General features: G+C 45.7%; 2 protein-coding genes across 2 annotated transcripts in view; one reads left to right on the top strand and one right to left on the bottom strand.

The window, feature by feature from the left end:
* LOC100928103 (vomeronasal type-2 receptor 26-like) overlaps positions 1 to 19,236 on the top strand; it is a 441,302-nt gene that overhangs the window by 247,323 nt on the left and 174,743 nt on the right.
* Positions 2,564 to 9,134, bottom strand: LOC116419023 (zinc finger protein 665-like). The gene is made up of 4 exons (XM_031949150.1): positions 9,129 to 9,134; positions 7,840 to 7,966; positions 7,306 to 7,404; positions 2,564 to 4,915 (listed from the first exon to the last, which is right to left on the bottom strand). The coding sequence occupies exons 1-4, from the start codon at positions 9,132 to 9,134 to the stop codon at positions 2,676 to 2,678; spliced, it is 2,472 nt and encodes an 823-aa protein (XP_031805010.1). The 3' UTR covers positions 2,564 to 2,675.

Genomic DNA, 19,236 nt, shown 5'->3' with positions numbered 1-19,236 from the left:
GAAACCCCGGGGGGCCCGGGGCTATCGGGGAGCAGGGGGTGCTGCCTGGGGCACCTGTGGTCCCCGATTCGGCCGCCCCCCCAAAACAATGGGAATGTCCGGTGCAGCGGCTCCCCCCGGCGGGGCCAGAGCCGGCGTGGCTGGAGCGCAGTCCCGGAGGGCGGACGGAATGCCGGACAAGGGCAGCAGCGGGCGCGCCGGCCGGAGAGCTTTGTTGAGACAAGGGCTTGGAGGTCGCGGACGCTGGCCCTCTGCAGGACGGGTTGCGGGGGGGGCTGCGTGCCCGGGGCCGGGCCTTCGGGGCGCTGCTCTGGGCGGACACCCCGGCATTGCCCCGGGCGGGACGAAGCGGGTCGAGTTGGGGACTCTTTCTGCTCCTCACTGTGCCCCAGCCAATACAGCCGTGGCTGTGGCTCCTCCTCCAGTGGGGACTCCGGGTTAGCTTAAATGCCCAGCACCGTATGCCAGGCCTTAGGGCTATCAAGGGGCGACCTATGGTCCAGCCACCCCTCGCTGCCTCGAGCTCCACGGGGGCCACCTTGTAGTCTGGGCTGCGAAGGAGCCCCGCCACAGCGCTGGGAACTGTCCGTGGGACCCTGAACACGGGCCCCTCCACGTCGCAGCGTCCAAAGCAGGGACTAGAACAAGGACGATTAATAGAGTGAAAGAAATGAGTATTCATGAAGCACCCATTCTGTGCCAGGCACTTTGCTAAACACGGGTTGGGGAAAAACGGGGAGCAGAAAACAGCCCCCCCAAAAGGTCACAGTCTAATCTGAAAGACAACAAGCAGCTATGGAGAAAGGAGTTCAGACGGATTAAGTGGGGGTAATCAACAGAGGGAAGGCAAAGCAAGAAAGACGGCTGGGGAAGGTTTGCAGAAGGCAGAATTTTAGGGAGGAAGTGGGAAACTGGGCATCCAGGCAATGGAAAGAAAGTGGGAGCCAGGGGCAGAAAGGAGGGGTAGCCGGTAAAAAATGCTGGATCCTGGAGAAGTTTCTGGTGGGAGCAATATCAAGGCCAGTCTCATGGGATCTTGGAGTATGTGGGGGTCAGAGGAAGTGAGAGGCAGGAAAGGGTCAGATTATGAAAGGCTTTAAAAGCTAGGGGATTTTACACTCAATGCTTTAGGTGGGGTGACAGGATCAGCCCTGTGCTTCAGGAAGATCAATTTGACAGGTGAATGCAGGAGGACAAACTTGAGGCAGACAGACTCCACACAGCTAATGCTATGGTTCAGACAGGAGGTGAAGAGCCCCTGGCCCAAAGTGTCAGAGGGAAAAAGGGGGCGTATGGTAGAGATGGTGCTAAGGTGAAGTCAATAGGCTCTGGAAACACAAGAGAAATACTCATTTACAATAACTGGCATTTGGAAAGCTTTACAAATACTCTCTCTACCCATAAAACAACTCTGATGTTTTTGTTATTCTTTAGTCGTTTCAGTCATGTCCAACTTTTCCCAACTCCATTTGTGGCTCACTTGGCAGAGAGTGGCTGCTTTGCCAATTTCTTCTCTAGCTTATTTTTCAGATCAGCAAACAGGCCAATAGGGTTAAGTGACTTGTCCAGAATAACCAGCCAGCAAGTGTCTGAATCCAAGTTTGCACTTAGGAAGAAGAGTCTTCCTGATTCCAAACAGAATTGTATCCACTGTGCCACAAATGAGTAAAGTGAGGCTGGGATGGCTTAAGTGACTTGTTGAGGGTCACGCTGATGCTAATCTGAATCACAGCACATCCCTGGAACCCTCTCCAGCACTACATAAATCTTTCCCCATATACCTCACTGCTCTGCCCTTGGAGAACAATTGTGCCAACTGGCCTCTCCTCCCTTCATATGGAATAGATTTGGAACTTTCTATTTGGGGAGGAAAGAGACACTGAACTCTTGTTCATGGAACAGACAGAAGGCTAGGGCCAGTAGATCAGAGTACATTGCAGAGGATAAGGTGTAAGAAAACTGGAAAGATTGAATGGCACAGGTTGTGAAGATCTTTAAATGCCTACTGATTTTGTGTTTTGTTTTGTTTTTTAATGGAGACAATAATCCATTGGAGCTTAAGAAATCTGTTTTAGGAAAATCAGTTTAGTGCTGAAGAGAGAATTTGTAATGGACAGAGGTTTAAGGCAGGTTGACCTACCCGCAGGACATTATAGTAATCAAAGTGGGAAGTGACAAGGGCCTGCACCAGGCGAAGGCAATGTCAAGAGAAGGCAATGTATTTGAGAGATCTTGCAAAGGTGGCATCAACAAGCCTTGGGCACCATGTGGAAATGGGGGGTTGATAGATAATGGGCAATCCAAGATGTCTCCCAGTCTGAGAACCTGAAAGGCTGGAAGAATGATACTATCAAGAATGATAATACCGTTGACAGTAACAGGTAAGGTAAGAAGAAAGATGATCAGATTTGTTTCAAATTATTGAGTTAAAGATACCTACTAGCAATTTAACATGTTTGAAAGGCAACTGGAGATGTGACTAGAGTTCAATAGGGACTGGGACAAGAAAGATTCGATCATCATTAAAATAGAGACAGTAATTCAATCCACGGGAGCTGATGAGATCACCAAATGAAGAAGTATATATAAAGAAAAGAGATTATTATTAAAGCTTGAGGGCACATATGAAGAGAGGGCTGATTTGGAAGAGGATCTTGCTCTAAGGTAAAGCTTTCTCAGTCATCACATCCGTATAGTTTCTTTGTAGAATGCATTCTCTGATGTTTAGTTAGGGCTGTATTCCAGTAGAAGGCCTTCCCACATTCTTTACATTCATAAGGCTTCTCTCCAGAATGAATTCTCTGATGTTGAGTAAGTCCCGTGATCCATCTGAAGGCCTTCCCACAGTCATCACATTCATAAGGTTTTTCTCCAGTATGAATTTTCTGATGTTGAGTAAGTCCTGACCTATGTCCAAAGGCCTTTCCACATTCATCACATTCATAAGGTTTTTCTCCAGTATGAATTCTCCAATGTTGATTAAGCTGTGCTTTTAGGCGGAAGGTCTTCCCACATTCATTACATTCATAATGTTTCTCACCAGTGTGAATTCTCTGGTGTTCAGTGAGTCCTGTGCTCAGGCGGAAAAATTTCCCACATTCATTACACTCATAAGGTTTCTCACCAGTATGAATTGTCTGATGTTGAGTAAGTTTTATTTTCTGGCTAAAGGCTTTCCCACATTCAATACATTCATGAGGTTTCTCTCCAGTATGAATTTTCTGATGGTCAGTAAGGTTTGATTGCTTACAAAAAGCCTTCCCGCACTGATTACATTTATAAGGTTTTTCTCCAGTGTGAATTCTACGATGTTGATTAAGCTGTGCTTTTAGTCGGAAAGCTTTCCCACATTCGATACATTCATGAGGTTTCTCACCAGTGTGAATTCTCCGGTGCTCAGTAAGAGTTGTGCTCAAGCAGAAGGCCCTGCCACAGTCATTACATTCATAAGGTTTCTCACCAGTGTGAATTCTCTGATGCTGAAAAAGCTTTAGTTTCTGGCTAAAAGCCTTCTGACATTCAATACATTCATAAGGTTTGTCTCCCGTATGAATTCTCTGATGTTCAGTCAGGTTTGAGCGTTTGCAGAAAGCCTTGCCACATTCATTACACTGATAAGGTTTCTCACCACTATGAATTTTCTGATGTTCTGTAAGCCATCCTTTTAGTCTAAAGGCCTTTCCACATTCATTACATTCAAATGGCTTCTCACCAGTATGAATTGATTGATGTTGATTAAGCTGTGCTTTAACTCTAAAGGCTTTCCCACATATATTACATTCATAGGGTTTCTCACCAGTATGGATTCTCTGATGTACAGTTAAAGCTGTGCTCATGCAGAAGGCCCTGCCACACTCATTACACTCATAAGGTTTCTGCCCAGAATGGATCTTCTGATGTTTAGTAAGGTATGTACGATGGCAGAAGGCCTTTCCACATTCATTACATTTATATGGTTTCTCACCACTATGAATTTTCTGATGTTCATTAAGATGTCCTTTTAATTGAAAGGCTTTCCCACATTCATTACATTTATAAGGTTTCTCACCAGTATGAATCCTATGATGTTCAGTAAGATTTGAGCGTCTGCAGAAGGCTTTTCCACATTGATTACATTTGTAAGGTTTCTCACCAGTATGAATTTTCTGATGTTCATTAAGTTGACCTTTTAGTCGAAAGGCCTTTCCGCATTCATTACATTTATACGGCTTCTCCCCAGTATGAATTGTCTGATGTTGATTTACTTGAGCTTTTAGTCGAAATGTCTTCTCACATACATTGCACTGATAAGGTTTCTCACTATTTTGAATGTCCTGATACTTGGGAATATCACTTCTTGCGCAAAAGGTACTCACACATTCATTACTTTCATCAGGTTTTTCTCCAGTATGAATTTCCTCAGGAAGCATATATTGCTTCCTTGAGGAGGTCTTCTCACATCCACTACAGTCAAAAATTTTCTCTATAGTATCTCTTCCAGAATTGTCAACAAAAGCTGAACTATGCTTACTGCATTTTCCGTATTCATTATGTTTAGCTGTTTTCTTTGAGCATCTACTATTACCTTTTGGCCTCTCTCTATGCAGTCTAAAGTACTTTCCAGATGGGTCACATGTTCCCAGATTCTTTTCTTCTACCTGCTGTGGGAAGACTGGCCCTTGATTGAGAGTTCTGTCATAACTAGTTTGTTCATGGACTCTAGATTTACTGTGATGTTTCCTTTGTGTCTTTTTGATTTGCTGGAAATGCTTTTCTTCGTTGGTCAGATGACTCTGTTGCATGGCACCACATTTTTGGTATTCTCCCAATGAAGAAAAGAACAGAATATCCCTCTCTGGTATTTCCTGGGATGATTGTCCCATTGACATACTCAGCTTTGGTGTGAGCTCCTTCAATTCTTGCTGAGTTTCCCAATCTGAAAGAAATGAAAAGTATAAAATATACCGTGCTGCTGTTATATACATATTGCACATTATCCTTTATTTTCCAACACAATCTGGTCAAGTTAAGAATCCCTCCCTCTGACAGTTTTTGCTTCTAGGTAGATCCAGCACTGGCAGCTACATTCAATTACTTCTGGGTGTATCTTATCTAATGCAATCTATTGACTCTTCCATTTTTAAAAAATAAGTTGCAGGTAGTTTTCAGAATAACTATATTCATCAAGAAAAATTATTCTGTAAATCTATTTTTAGCTATCTGTACTCCAATTTGAGTGTGTGCATGTGTGTGTATGTAAATAATGTAGATAAAAAATATGAAGCCTTTCCCAATAGTTTGTGTTCCAGCATAGACCCAACACTGGGCTGCCATATGCAATTCCTTCTGTCCTTCTTATGAAGTGCATGTCACTAATATGTTTTTTCTTTTCTTTTCTTTTTTTAACTAATATCAGATAGTTTCAATGAAAACTACTTTGGAATATAATTTTCAGATCATCTAATGCTAGAAGACTTTTCATGCTCATCTTTATGAATTAATGTCAGTGATATTCACTTTGAAGATTTTCATATGAATAATGTTATTTTGTATATTTCATACAAAATTGCCTTTGTAATTAGACTGGCACAAAATGGCATCTGGAGGTTAATTTTGTACTTTTATTGTTTTCATTAGGTTGAAATATTCAATCCATGAACACTGAATTTCTCCCAACATTTAGGGCCTTACTTTCTGTCTTTTTTTTACATATTATTTCCCCCAATACAGTGAAGATTCTTTGAAGAGAAAGTATATTTTATATTTCATTTCTGTATCCCTTGAACTTCCCACAATACCTGAAACATTATTGGTAGATTTTAACTCTCCAGTTACTTGAATGTCAGAATGGCAAAGAGGAGAAAGATAAAAAATATGTAGAAAAATATAATTCGAGAAGAAATGAAAGTTCAGAATTTACTAAATGACATAAAATATAACACAGTGAGATCATTATACGTTTGGAATGCTTTCTTCAAGGTTTAAAATTAAAAGTAAGGTTTCTTTGGAAATCCAATAAGTTGGTATATATGATCATGATAGCATCACTGCAGGAAGGACTCCTGAGACATAGATATATTAATAATGCAATTTAAGAGGAGATCTAGATTGATCCAACTACTCTGGAAGAGATTGGAATTATGTAAGAGAATGTTTTAAAGTAAACCTGCTCAAGGATTACACCACGAGGACAAACTCCAAAGAGGTGAAAGACATACATGAAAAGCCCTGTGTGAATTGCAATTCTAACTGCATTTGTGCATTGTGTGCCCTCTGTGCCAGGCTAGTTCCACCACCATCTCCAACTGGAGCACCATACCCCATGTGAGCTTAGCCCAATGACCACAGCCATCATCCTGAGAAGACACTAAGGACCGCAGCAGGGGTGTCAAATGGGTCAGTACTAACAAACCAATGTGGTTCTAGCAGCAGAAATGACATTAAATAAGAGGCCTGATTGTCTGCCCTGCTAACGCACTGGACCAACCAAGGGACCTTCTGAAACCTTCCCTTGTTTTGTTCCCCCATTAGTAGGGGAGCTTCTGGAGGGAAGGGATTGTCTGACTTTCCTGCTTATATCTCCATCACTTGGCATTGTGTTAAGTGCAGCAAACACTTAATCCTTTTAAAGACATCCCAAAATGCTTGGCAGTGGGAGAGGTAGGTCCAGGGATAATTTAGTCACTTTGTTTGCTTAACTCCACAATGAAATGAATAATGGTTGGGCCCCTTCCTAGCATCATTAATAGAACATCAGTGTGCCTCTCTTCCAACATCATTTCCCCCTCACTGACTGCTCTCTTCACTTTGCACAACTGGCACAGTGTAAGGTAAAATCTCCAAGCTGTTTTTCTCTATTTTTGAAAAATTGTTTAATTTTATTTTTGTAAAGAAAATTTTAATAACATAGATCCAAAAATATGTTTTTAAAAAATATATCAGAAGGCAATGTGGAAGCAACTGTGCCTTTTCTTTTATTTTTTGCAAGAGAAATAAGACACTTTAAGAAGTGCAAAGGAACAAACAATCAAGTGAGATAAAGTAGGAAAATGACTGCTCCTCTTGAGACATTGCCAGAAGAGAAGAGATAAAAGATTCTCCCCCAACTGAGGCCCTTCTTTCTTTACCCCAGCTAAAGAGGAGCAGACACAGGGCTGAGGGCAAGGCACTGGTTTGTTCAAGAAGCAGGGAGGCTAAAGAAGGAGCTCCCCTTGGATCCACCGTCTGAGGGAGCTGAATAAAGGGCTCTCTGTTTGAAGTTTTACACGGGATTCTCTCTAAATGACCAGCCCAGCTATTTCTTGCCACGATACACCTGCCACTCACCAGGAAGGCTAATCCTTGGGACATCTCCCTCCAGCATCCATGGTGCTTCCCTTCGCTCCAACCGGGAGATGACAAACGGTTTGGAGAATACAAGTCCTGCTTGATAGAAATGGAACAGGGAGAGCACAGGACAGAGAACCACATTAGAATTGAATAGAATTAGAATATACAGTATTTGTGGCTCAAGGACAGGTGCTAGTGAAGCAGGATCAGTAAAGGGGAAGATGAGAACTACTACATGCCAAGCGCTCCACTAAGCAATCTACAAATATAATCTCCTTTGATCAAAAAGCAAGAACTTTCACCAGGAACCAGAAAACATGCATATCCAGTATCTCTCAGACCCCAAAGGATGAGGATCTCTGATCTCTGCATTCTAAACATTAAGTGAGATACCCAAAATCAAAGAATCCCAGAGTTTAAGTATTGGAAGATTCCTCAGCTGCCCTCCAGTCCAGTCCATATATCCTACACTATTTATTAAACCATAAACAGAGGCCAAAAGTCTGAGTATAAGGCAAAAGCTGCCCTTACCCAGGGAGGCCAGGTTGCTATAGTTCTCCAGCATTACATCCCTGTAAAACTCCTTCTGAGAAGAGTCCAGGTGCATCCATTCCTCCTGGGTGAAGTCCACGGCCACATCCTTAAAGGTTACTGCTTCCTAAAACAGCAAATACATTTGAGTTTACAAAAGACCCATACAGGGGCAGCTAGGTGGTACAGTGGATAGAGCACTAGTCCTGAAGTCAGATGGACCTGAGTTTAAATCTGAGCTCAGCCATTTAATACTTCCTAGCTGTGGGACCCAAAGTCACTTAACCCCAATTGCCTCAGGAAAAAAAAAAAGACCCATATATACAGAACTCATTAAAAAAAAAGGGTGATAAACAAACAAAATTCCATTTCTATGACAGAAGTTACTTTGTGTAGATTCTGTTGTGTTTTTAAAATTCAGTTTCATCTGTTTTTAATCTTCATTCTTGGTTTTGTTATATTGTAACATTTGTTAATAATTGCTGGAGAAGAGGAAAGCATGTTTTAAAAATCTCATTGATGTATTGGACTCTGACAAATGTGTCTGCCAAAAAAAAAAAAAAATAATTAAAAAACACATACATGAGGAACAAAACAAAAAGAAAAAGGTTTAATGATACGAAATCTTATAATACAAAGGACCAGAGGCAGATGAGAAAACAGAGTGAAGCAATCTGAGAATTAATAGAAATAATATGAATTGATGAAATCTAAATATTACAGGTATATAAGTATACTTTTGTGCAGCCTTTAATACAGCCACCCCTTCTCCACAATAATTTCTCTCCAATAGATTTTCTTGTCCCTGTTCTCTCCTGGTTCTTCTCCTACCTGAATGATGCTCCCTCTCAGTTTCCTTTGCTGGACCTTCAACTACCCCCTCACACACACACCTTAGCTCTCATCCCCCAGCTGAATCCCCAAGGGTCTTTCTGGTTCTTTCTCCTCTTCTTCTTCTATACTATGTCACTGGGTGATCTCATCAGTTCCCAGGGTTAATGATCATCTCCAGGAAGATTATACCCCCATTTGTATACCCAGCACTAATCTCCTGCCTCAATCACCAAGGATCCACTGGACACCTTAACCAGGACAGGCTCTAATTGGCATTTTAAGCTCAAACTTTCCCAAGCTGACCTCTTGGTCTTTCCCACCAAACCTTCCCCTCTTCCTAGTCCTGTCCAATGCTCCACCAGTTTCCCAGCAGTCGCGGCTTCCAAGCTCAGCCAAGTCATCCTTGGCAGCCCTTCCCACTCAGCCCAACCTGCTGCCAAGGCTTGTCATTCTACCTCCATGACAGCTCTCCCTTAGGCCCCCTTCTCTGCACCCACACGACCACCCTCAGCCCCCACCGCCAGTGCCCAGTTTCCAGAGTGCACAAAAATCCTGTTCACTTGATAAAGGGATTAAAGTAAGAACAATTTTGCTCAACTGAAATATCCCAAAAGTCCTAATGTGAGTGTAAAAAATTGTTGAATGCAGAGAAGATTGTAAAAAAGGGGGAGGAGCTAGGAAAGTGAGTGGGTCAATTATTGTGCCTCTGAAAGGTGTGAGAGATGGTGGAATGGGGACTACTGTGAGATCTTACTCAACCTGCAAGGAGAACAAGAACTGCCAGAGAATAAAAGGGTCACCTCTGCATACGTGGTTCCCCATTTACCAGAGGCCTTAGATTGATTCTCTTATTTACTCAATTCCCTGGAGTTCTGCAATGGTCCAGGGGCACAATTGGATGGATTCTTATTAATTAAATGGAAACTGCTTTCTCATTATTACTTGTATCACTCTTCCCATTTCATGGAATATAACTTAATGAACTAGAGAAACTTCCTTTTCCAATAGTAATTACTCTTCCTTATCTACGACTGAATAAAATACTAAAATTCAGAAATATACACAATTTAATAAATATCATAGATGAAATACATAAAGACATAAGAAATTATTTATATTTTAACTTCATAAAAACATAGCCACTTTAAGTTCTCTATAACACCACCTGATTATTCTTCACTTAAATGCAGTTATTCACATTATTCTCTCAAATAATTTTTCCTAAGCAAATGAAATAGTCTCTTTTTCATATTTTCCTTCTCTCTCCATTTCTCCATTTTTCTTTGCATGGGAAGAACCACCTCAATAATAAGCCCTTTTCCAACAGTGACTTCCAACCTGCCCCCACTCTCCTCCCACCTCTCAGTTTCTCTTTCACTTCACTGGAAAACCCTTCATTAGGGTTTTTGGGAGGCTGCTTATCTCTCCTTTCCTTTAGTCTCTTTATCTATCTTGTCCTTCCCTTGCTCTTGGATACTGGTGACTACATGCTCCTGAATAATCTCTTCTAAGTTTTTATAACATTGCTTTCTTTTGGACCTACCTCCTACCTAACCTCCCCTTCTCTCTGTCTCCTCTGGTGGGTTATTACATATATTCACCCTAACTCTGGGTATACTCCAAAGATCTCTCATGGGCCTGGTATTTGTTTCTTTTAATAGTATCCTTCAGTGGCAATCTTCCTTCAATTAAAAAAATTCTGGCAGTACAAACTGTTTTTCCAAATGTTCCATTTGGCCCATGGTCTCTGTGAGAAGTATCTTTAGTTATACAAGTTAATTTAAAAATAGCCTGCAGTCCTTGAAACTAATAAAATTTAAACTAATTTAAAATTAAGTAAAATGAGTAATATTAAATAGGAACATTGCTCTGTTGTAGCTTTTAAAGGCCTCTTTGTGTTTCTCTGGGCAAGCAAAAACAGGGCCAGAGCGTCCCCTTTGCCCTTTCAATAAGCCCCCTCAGAACGTAGCAGAGGCACTTCTCCCAGGTGTGCAGGCTCCCATATGGCTGGGTGCACCTCTGAGGGCAATCCCGAGACCTGGAGCACCAGGGCCAAAGGAAGATCTCAAACCTGCGACTCACCCGCCACTCCCAAGCACTGGACACGTTCTCCAAGAGGTGACATATTCCCAGTTCCTCTTACCCCACCCAAATCAACAAGAGTAAAGTCTCAGATCCCAAAGAAAAGCCTCAGTCCCCGATCCTCATTCCCCCCCACATCAGTGCTGTCCTTACATAGTCCCTCCTTTTTAAGGATTATCATCAATATACCTTGTTTGTACTTAGTTTTTTGCTTGTAGCATCTACCAATGGACCAAAAGCCCTTGAGAGCAGGCTGTTTCTGCCTCTCTATACCCACTGCTTAACGCAGAGCCTAGCATTTAACTAGGTGCTTAATTATAAATGTAGCTGCTCTTGTTGCTGTTGAAAATGTCCCCATCCAGCTCTGTGCCCTCTGGTACTCCTTTCCAATAGGAAACAAAAGTTCCCTTCATTTTAGCCATTGATCTCTTTCCTTTTATTCCCCAGAACTCACTGGCTCCCAGGGTGAGTTCTGCACCCTCAGCCAAGCTCTGCAGCCCCCATAAGTCACTGGTGGCAGAGTGAAATGTCCCCTGCTCCCCTTGGATCCCCAGCAGGACTGCCTCCTGGGAGGTCTCCCAATCCCCAGTGAGTTCAATGCTTAACCAACAATCTCCCTCCCTTCCTCTTCCCCCCTCAGGCCTGGCTCCACCAGGACTCCCCAACTGCTTCCAGACCTCCTTGTCACCAGCCTCAGTCTGCTCCCTTTGGTCCTGACTGACAAGTATGCTCCCCAACCTTCATTTGAGGAAGTGCCTGGGTCGGCCATACCCTCTCCTTCCCAGCACGTCCCACTAATGATTGTCTTGTCTCCCTTTTCAGCTTACAAGGACACTCTCAAGAACTTTGCAATCTAGAAACTGGAAACTGAGTGGATGCCCATCAGTTGGAGAATGGCTGAATAAATTGTGGTATATAAATATTAGGGAATATTATTGTTCTGTAAGAAATGACCAACAGGAAGATTTCAGAAAGGCCTGGAGAGACCGACAGGAACTGAGGCTGAGGGAAACAAGCAGGGCCAAGAGATCATTATATACTTCAACAACAATACTACATACTGACCAATTCTGATGGACTTGGCCATCCTCAGCAATGTGATCAACCAAATCATTTCCAATGGAGCAGTAATGAACTGAACCAGCTACGCCCAGAGAAAAAACTCTGGAAGATGACTAAAAACCATGACATAGAATTCCCAATCCCTATATTTATGCCCACCTGCATTTTTGATTTCCTTCACAGGCTAATTGTACAATATTTCAGAGTCTGATTCTATTTGTACAGCAAAATAACGGTTTGGTCATGAATACTTATTGTGTATCTAATTTATATTTTAATATATTTAACATCTACTGGTCATCCTGCCATCTGGGGGAGGGGGTGGGGGAAAGAGGGGAAAAATTGGAACAAGAAGTTTGGCAATTGTTAATGCTGTAAAGTTACCCATACATATAACCTGTAAATAAAAGGCTATTAAATAATAAAAATTTAAAAATTAAAAAAAAAAAAGAACTTTGCAATCAAGTGTATGACATGGTAGAGACCCTGATGCAGGCCCACCCAGCATGGCGTGTTCTCCGCAGAGAAGGCATTGGGCTCCAAGAGCAAAGCAGAACTGACTTAGCCCAAAGCAAACATGAGATGCACAAAGTTAGGGAGGCTCCCCAGAGGTTCACATGGATCACTGGGTCCGAGCCATGGCCGAGCATTCTGAGCTCATGATCAGCCAAGGTCTGACCCTCTAACACAGCTATGTCCTTTTGGTCCTCTTGGAGAACCAAGAAGATAAAGCATCAATTAAATTAATCAGCGTTGTGCTAAGTGCTGAAATACAAGGAAAACCATGTTTTTTTGCCTTCTAGGACTCACAGGAAACACGATGGAGAAAAAGATTCTATATGTAGAATACAATATAATGCAATCACACAAGTGCACACACACACACATAAAACCTTAAGTATCTAAGCTGAAGATAACGTTGCAAGGCTGCGTAACTCACTATTGCCAATAGTAACAGGGAAGTTTAAAAGATGGGTGGTAGAAGGACAATGATAACGAGTCTGTTCTGGACATAGTGAGTTAGAAGTGGCTATGGCACATCTCGGTCAAAAGATAAGTCGTGGAAATGGATTTCTCTCCTCCTCCTATTGCAGTGCTTACACAATATGAACGTAAAATACTATCCTATTTTCAGGCATTATTTATATGTTGATTGTTTTATTCAAGTGGGTTTTAACCCTCTTTTTAAATCCTCGTAGCAAGAAATGGTTTGCTAAACGGGGAGGTAGGAAAGGCATATCTAAAAAAGGAGAAAACACAAAAACAAAGGATAGCAACAGAACTAATATTTAAACATTTTTATCAGTAAAAATAGAAGTAAGGAATCCGGTGAAAAGAAACATCTTCGGAAGCACAACCAACACGATACAAATCCCGGGTTCGGGAGGGATCGCCCCCCACCAGGAGGAGAGCTGCTGAGCCCCAGTGCTCAGAGGAGCGCGTCCTTCCGAGGCGGCCCCCGGGGAGCTGCTCTCTTCTGTTACCCTTGTCTGGAAATGTCTGAACTAAGGTTCTGTTTTTCTTGCTTTCTTAGTTAAGGTTGAACTGGTCATGCCGAGAAGCGATAAAAGTGGGTTTTTGTTGTTACATAAACATATGTATGTGTTTTTAAACAACATTAAACAAAAAGACACATGAACTTCCACACTGCACTCCCACACGGGTAACAGAGAGGATGCTTGCTGGTTATCCGCACCCTCACAGATGAGCATATACGTGTGCGCACATACACACACCAAGTGTACAGCGCGTGTGTACCTATACACACAGATACCCACATTCACAACGCGCGTGCTCATGGATACACATGCAAATATACACATTCGCACGCCTGTCTATGTGCACACAGATGTGTGTGCGCCCGCACACACACACTCACACACTCATTCTTACACACTCACTCACACACTCACTCACACACACACTGCACTCACACACTGGTAACAGAGAGGATGCTTGCTGGTTATCCGCACCCTCACAGATGAGCATATACGTGTGCGCACATACACACACCAAGTGTACAGCGCGTGTGTACCTATACACACAGATACCCACATTCACAACGCGCCTGCTCATGGATACACATGCAAATATACACATTCGCACGCCTGTCTATGTGCACACAGATGTGTGTGCGCCCGCACACACACACTCACACACACTCATTCTTACACACTCACTCACACACACTCACTCACACACACACTGAACTCACACACTGGTAACAGAGAGGATGCTTGCTGGTTATCCGCACCCTCACAGATGAGCATATACGTGTGCGCACATACACACACCAAGTGTACAGCGCGTGTGTACCTATACACACAGATACCCACATTCACAACGCGCGTGCTCATGGATACACATGCAAATATACACATTCGCACGCCTGTCTATGTGCACACAGATGTGTGTGCGCCCGCACACACACACTCACACACACTCATTCTTACACACTCACTCACACACACTCACTCACACACACACTGAACTCACACACTGGTAACAGAGAGGATGCTTGCTGGTTATCCGCACCCTCACAGATGAGCATATCACTTTGGCACATCACACACAAATTACAGCGGGTGGCCTATACACAGATACCCACATTCCCTGCGTCTCAGGATACACATGAAATTACACTTCATGAAGCCTGTCTATGTGCACACAGATGTGTTGCCCCCACACACCCACCACCTCCCCCCACCCTCCCACACACCACTCCCACGGGAACAGAGGAGTTGCTGGTTATCCCCCCTCACAGATGAGCATTCACTGTGCCACCACCACCAAGTGTGGGCCCGCTGTGCCTATACCAACAGATACCCACATTCCCTTTTGGGCTGCTCCCGGATAAACATGCAAATATAAACACATTCAAAGCCTGTCTTTGCACAAGATGTGTGGTGCCCCACCCCCAAACTCCCCCCTCATTCTTACACTCACTCCACACACCACCCCTCCACACACACTCCCCCCCATTTCTTACACTCACCCACAAGACTCACCTCCACACCCTCTCCCACACACACACACACACACACAAGGGCGCCCAGGGCTATCGGGGTGGGGGGGCACCTCCCAGGGAAAAGGCGGACCAGAACAGGGGAATCCAAAAAGTTAGAACAAGACCCCCAAAGGGCACCCGAGGGAAGACGCTTCACTCCCCGCGGGGTGGCCAAACAGTAGCGCGGGGGCCATCTCCTCCCCTCCCCCCAGGGGCCGCTGGGGAAACCAAAGGGGCGTGGGGGGGCCCGGGACCCCCCCCGCGCCCCTCCCCCCAGGGGTCTCCCCTCCCCCACTTGGGGCCAGGCTGGCCCCCTCCCTCGCCCACCTCTGCCCCAGGCCTCCAGGGAAGGGCCCGCCCGCCCGCCCGCCCTCGAGGAGCGTGCCCTCTTTGGGGGGCACGCGAGGGGGCAACACCCAGGGGACGCGCACTTACCTGACAGCCAGTCAGCCCACTGGGTGGGGGGAGGGAAGTTTTACCAGCTCCCAGCCAGGAGGAGGCTCAGGAGGAGGGGCCGACGAGGAGAGCGAGGATTGGCTGCATCCCAGCTTCGAAGGACCAATGGGGGCCTTCCCTCTCCGAGGGGGCGGGGCATTTCATACACACGAGCTCGGACTTTTCCCATCCCGGAAGCTTCCCAACCTGGCGATGGGCACTGGGCCCGTCTTCAGGTTCCTCACTGACCCGGCCGGGCAGCGGCCGCGGACAGAGCGGGGTCCAGGCATCCGCCAGCCTGCTCGGGACTCCTAGGAGTGTACAGAAGGGGGAGGGTGGAGAGGGGCAGAGACAGGAGCGGATATGACGTTTTACAGTCCCGCCTCCTTGTCATTCGGGCTCCAATCCCGGCCAGAGCCTAGCGATTCTTTTCCCTCCCCATGCTGGGTCGTACTTGGACGGCCACTCTCGCCACTTGACCCTCCCCTGGGTGAGCAGAGCTTCCTGGGAAATGTAGTCCTCAGGCCGGCCACGCATGCCCGGCGGAGAAGGACCCCGTTCGGCGGCCCGGCCCCTACTTGCGGCGGGTCTGCGCGTGCGCGGGCTGGGATACACCTTCGGACTCATGGCTCAGCCTCTAGTGTAACCCCCCGTGCTGAGACGGCTGCCTGGTGTCCAGATCGGGAGACTCGGGTTTCCCTCAGAAAGCCTGAGGCCGTTCTCGGGGAGCCACCTCCCCTCCCCCCTTCTGCTCCCCCTGGTGGGCGCCCCTGCGTGGGAAGATCGGTCTGACCGGAGGACAGACTTGAGGCAGACAGGACCCCTCCCCAAAGGCTAAGGCTGGGGTTCGGGCAGGAGGGGAAGAGCCCCCGGCCCAGAGTGTCAGAGGAAGAGGGGGGCGCGCTGTAGAGCTGGGCTCTGGAAGCAGCTGTGGGGGACGAGGAACGGTCCTTTGCACTAGCTGGCGTTTGGAGCTTCGCAAATGCCCTCTCGCCCTCTCCCCAGACCTTCAGGACACATTCAGGACGGACAGAAGCGCTGGTTAGAACCGGAGCTGTCGCCCCCTGTAAATCCCCCCCATCAGCCGGCCCTGCTTCCTTTTGTGTCTGACTGACCCCCAGAAACCTCACGGGAACTTCCGGCCGAAAGAAAGTTTATTAGTTTCTTGAGAAAGGAGACTCTGAACACCAAAGGTGGTGCTGTTAACAGAGAAGTGCTCGTGTGTGTTGAGCAAAGCGGATTATATCGGCCCTCACCGCGAACTCCCCCATCCCTTCTTTCTCTTTGACCCATCTGGGTGTCGGGAGGTACATTCTGTTCTTGGAATGCCCCAGCACGAAAGCAGAACAAGCAAGTCTCACCAGATGGTGAGGGGATGCCCCCTTTCCCTTCTAGTCTGGAGGTTGCAATAACTTTTTTTTTTTCGCTAGGGGAAGTATGGCTTCATAGTCAGAGGTACTTTAGCTGTCGAAAACAATTTGATTTACAAGGCAAGTACACTCCAGATTATCTGAGCAATTCAGATCACATCCCACATGATGGGAAAGCCTCACCTAGTAGTTTGTGGTTTAAAATGCATTTAAAAATGCGTAGGACTACAAAAGTAGTCACACAGATTTTTTAAAAGTTCATAGATCTGAAGAATCCCTGATTGGGGGGGGGGTTCCCCTCAGGCTTTAATTCTCTATCAGGAAAGGATGTTAACCTGGGCTAAAATGATTCTTGTTTGTTCCACTTAGAAGTTCTCTATCTCTTGGATAAGGGTTTTGTTCTGGCTGGAAGTCTCTGGTTGTATTGATAGGGTAAATGTGCCTGGGAGCAACCTAGGATCCAAGGGGCCCCGTGAGGAGCAAGCCGGACTTGGGGAATTACCTGGTATGGCCCCAGTTGCTGCAGATGATCTGGAGGTTGGGCTGTAGATGCCTGCTCCTGAGGCCATCCTGTATAAAGGGGATGACATCAGGGTCATCCTGATGACCGGCTGATCTGCTGACATTAAGTAGAATAGTTAGCGCAGCTTTCCCCATCAGAGCTCCTCTCCCCCCCCCCCCCCCCCCCCCGCCCATGTTACGGGGAACCTGGCCCACTGGCTTTCCCCATTGAGCCCCTCTCCCCCCACCCGTGTTATGGGGAACCTGGCCCACTAACTTTGCCCCTCAGCCGGAGCTGGTTCCCTGTAAATCCATTCTGGACAACTCACCACCTTTGCGACTCGTGCCCATCAGTGCGATCTGGGAGCAGGGAGGAAAGCTTTGGGTCGGGAGCATTTCTTTCCGTCGTGGTGGCCTCGGGTTCTTTCCCCATGATTGCTCTTACATTAAGCGGGCTCCGTTCTCAGGTGTAACGCCATTACAGCAGAAACTTCTCTCCCTGACAAACTCTCCTTTTTAGCTGCCTAGGTCACGGCCGAAAGGCTTCACAATTCAAGGGATCCATAGGTTTTGATTAAGTGCTTCCAGTGTTTGGCGCACTTTGCTAAAGCGCTGGGAAAACCGAGAAAAACACTTCTTTGCCTCCAGTGATTTACATTTGAATGGGGTGGAGAGGTGCCTTCTTAAGGAGATTTCCCTTTCACTGCAACTTAAATGTTCCTTTCTCTGCTACAGTAATGGAGCGTCAGTCTCAAGTCTCTCCCACTCCAGCCCACCGGCCACTCTGCCACTCAGGCGACTTTACTAAAACGAATGTCCGATCGTGTCCCACAAATACATCCTCTCCCCAACTCAACACACTGGCTCCCTCTTGTCCCCAGGAGCAAAAACAAAAATGCTGCTCTAAGTTCAAAGCCTTTTTTTAATAACTTGGCCCCCTTAGGCTTGTCACATCCCTAACCCATACTCTTCAGTCCAGGGACCCTGGCCTCCAACTGTTCCACAAACAAAATGTTCCCTCTCCGGACTCGGGGTGTCAGGCTGCCCCTCCTACAATAACCTCCCTTCTGACCTCCACTTACTGTTTTTGAGTCCCACCTAAAGTCTCATCTTCTAAGGAAAGCCTTTCCCAACTCTCAATTCTTTTAATTATTTCTTATTTATCTGAGGTGAGGGGGAGAATTACAAAGCATCTCCGATGTACCGAGCACTGTGCTAAATGTGCGTTTTGTTTTTACAAGCATCTCATTGGACATTATTTATTTGGGGAGAGGAAGGAAGCAATAGGGGTTAGATGACTTGCCCAGGGTCACACAGCTAGTATTGTTTGAGGGCGCAGGCCTCCTGACTTCAGAACCAGTATTCTCTCCGCTACTCCATCTGGCTGCCCTCCACTGGATATAACCTATTATAAAGTATCCTAGATATAGGTTGCAGAGACTATAATTGACTTTTTTTTTATATCCCCAGGGCTTAACAGTCACCAGAACAGAGCAGGTGCTTAATGTTTATCTCATTAACATCCTTAATTCCGACTGTATCAATAGCCTCAAGTCAGGAAGATGCCAGTTCAAGTCTGCCTCAGACCCTGCGTGATCCTGGGCAAAATCCTTACTTGACATAACACGGGGACAATGACAGCACCTCTCCCCACCCCCCTTGCTGTGAATTGTGATGGGCTTAGCCAAGTGCCTGGGATACTGTCAGTGCTGTATAAATGCCAGCAGTTAATATATGAGACCCACAGGAAAAGCTGGAGGGGAAGCACTAGAAGCTCTCAGACCTCCCAGAGTTGAATTGGGAAGAGATGGGAGCCTGGTGAGGGAAGCATCCCCATCTGGTCCGCAGGAGGGTTGGGGGCCGGCCTGTGCAAAGGGACGGCTGTGAGAAATGGCGATTTGTGGGTGAGCAACGTCCCCTACGTTGGGTTGTAGAGAGAATGAAGGGCAATCAGATCAGAGTGATGCTGTTTGAGCAGTCTAGATTAGTGGCTATAAGAGAGTTGCTAAGAATCCCCTTTAAATCGGCTGCAGGTTCTAGGAGTGAAAGAATTCACTCACTCCCGAATATTAATTGCAAAATGAAAGTTTGTTATTGGATAGAAAT

Source organism: Sarcophilus harrisii, chromosome 1 (assembly GCF_902635505.1).
Source record: "Sarcophilus harrisii chromosome 1, mSarHar1.11, whole genome shotgun sequence".
Lineage (NCBI taxonomy): Eukaryota > Metazoa > Chordata > Mammalia > Dasyuromorphia > Dasyuridae > Sarcophilus > Sarcophilus harrisii.
The sequence above is the reverse complement of the archived record's forward strand: the minus strand, read 5'-3'. Positions and strand labels throughout refer to the sequence as shown.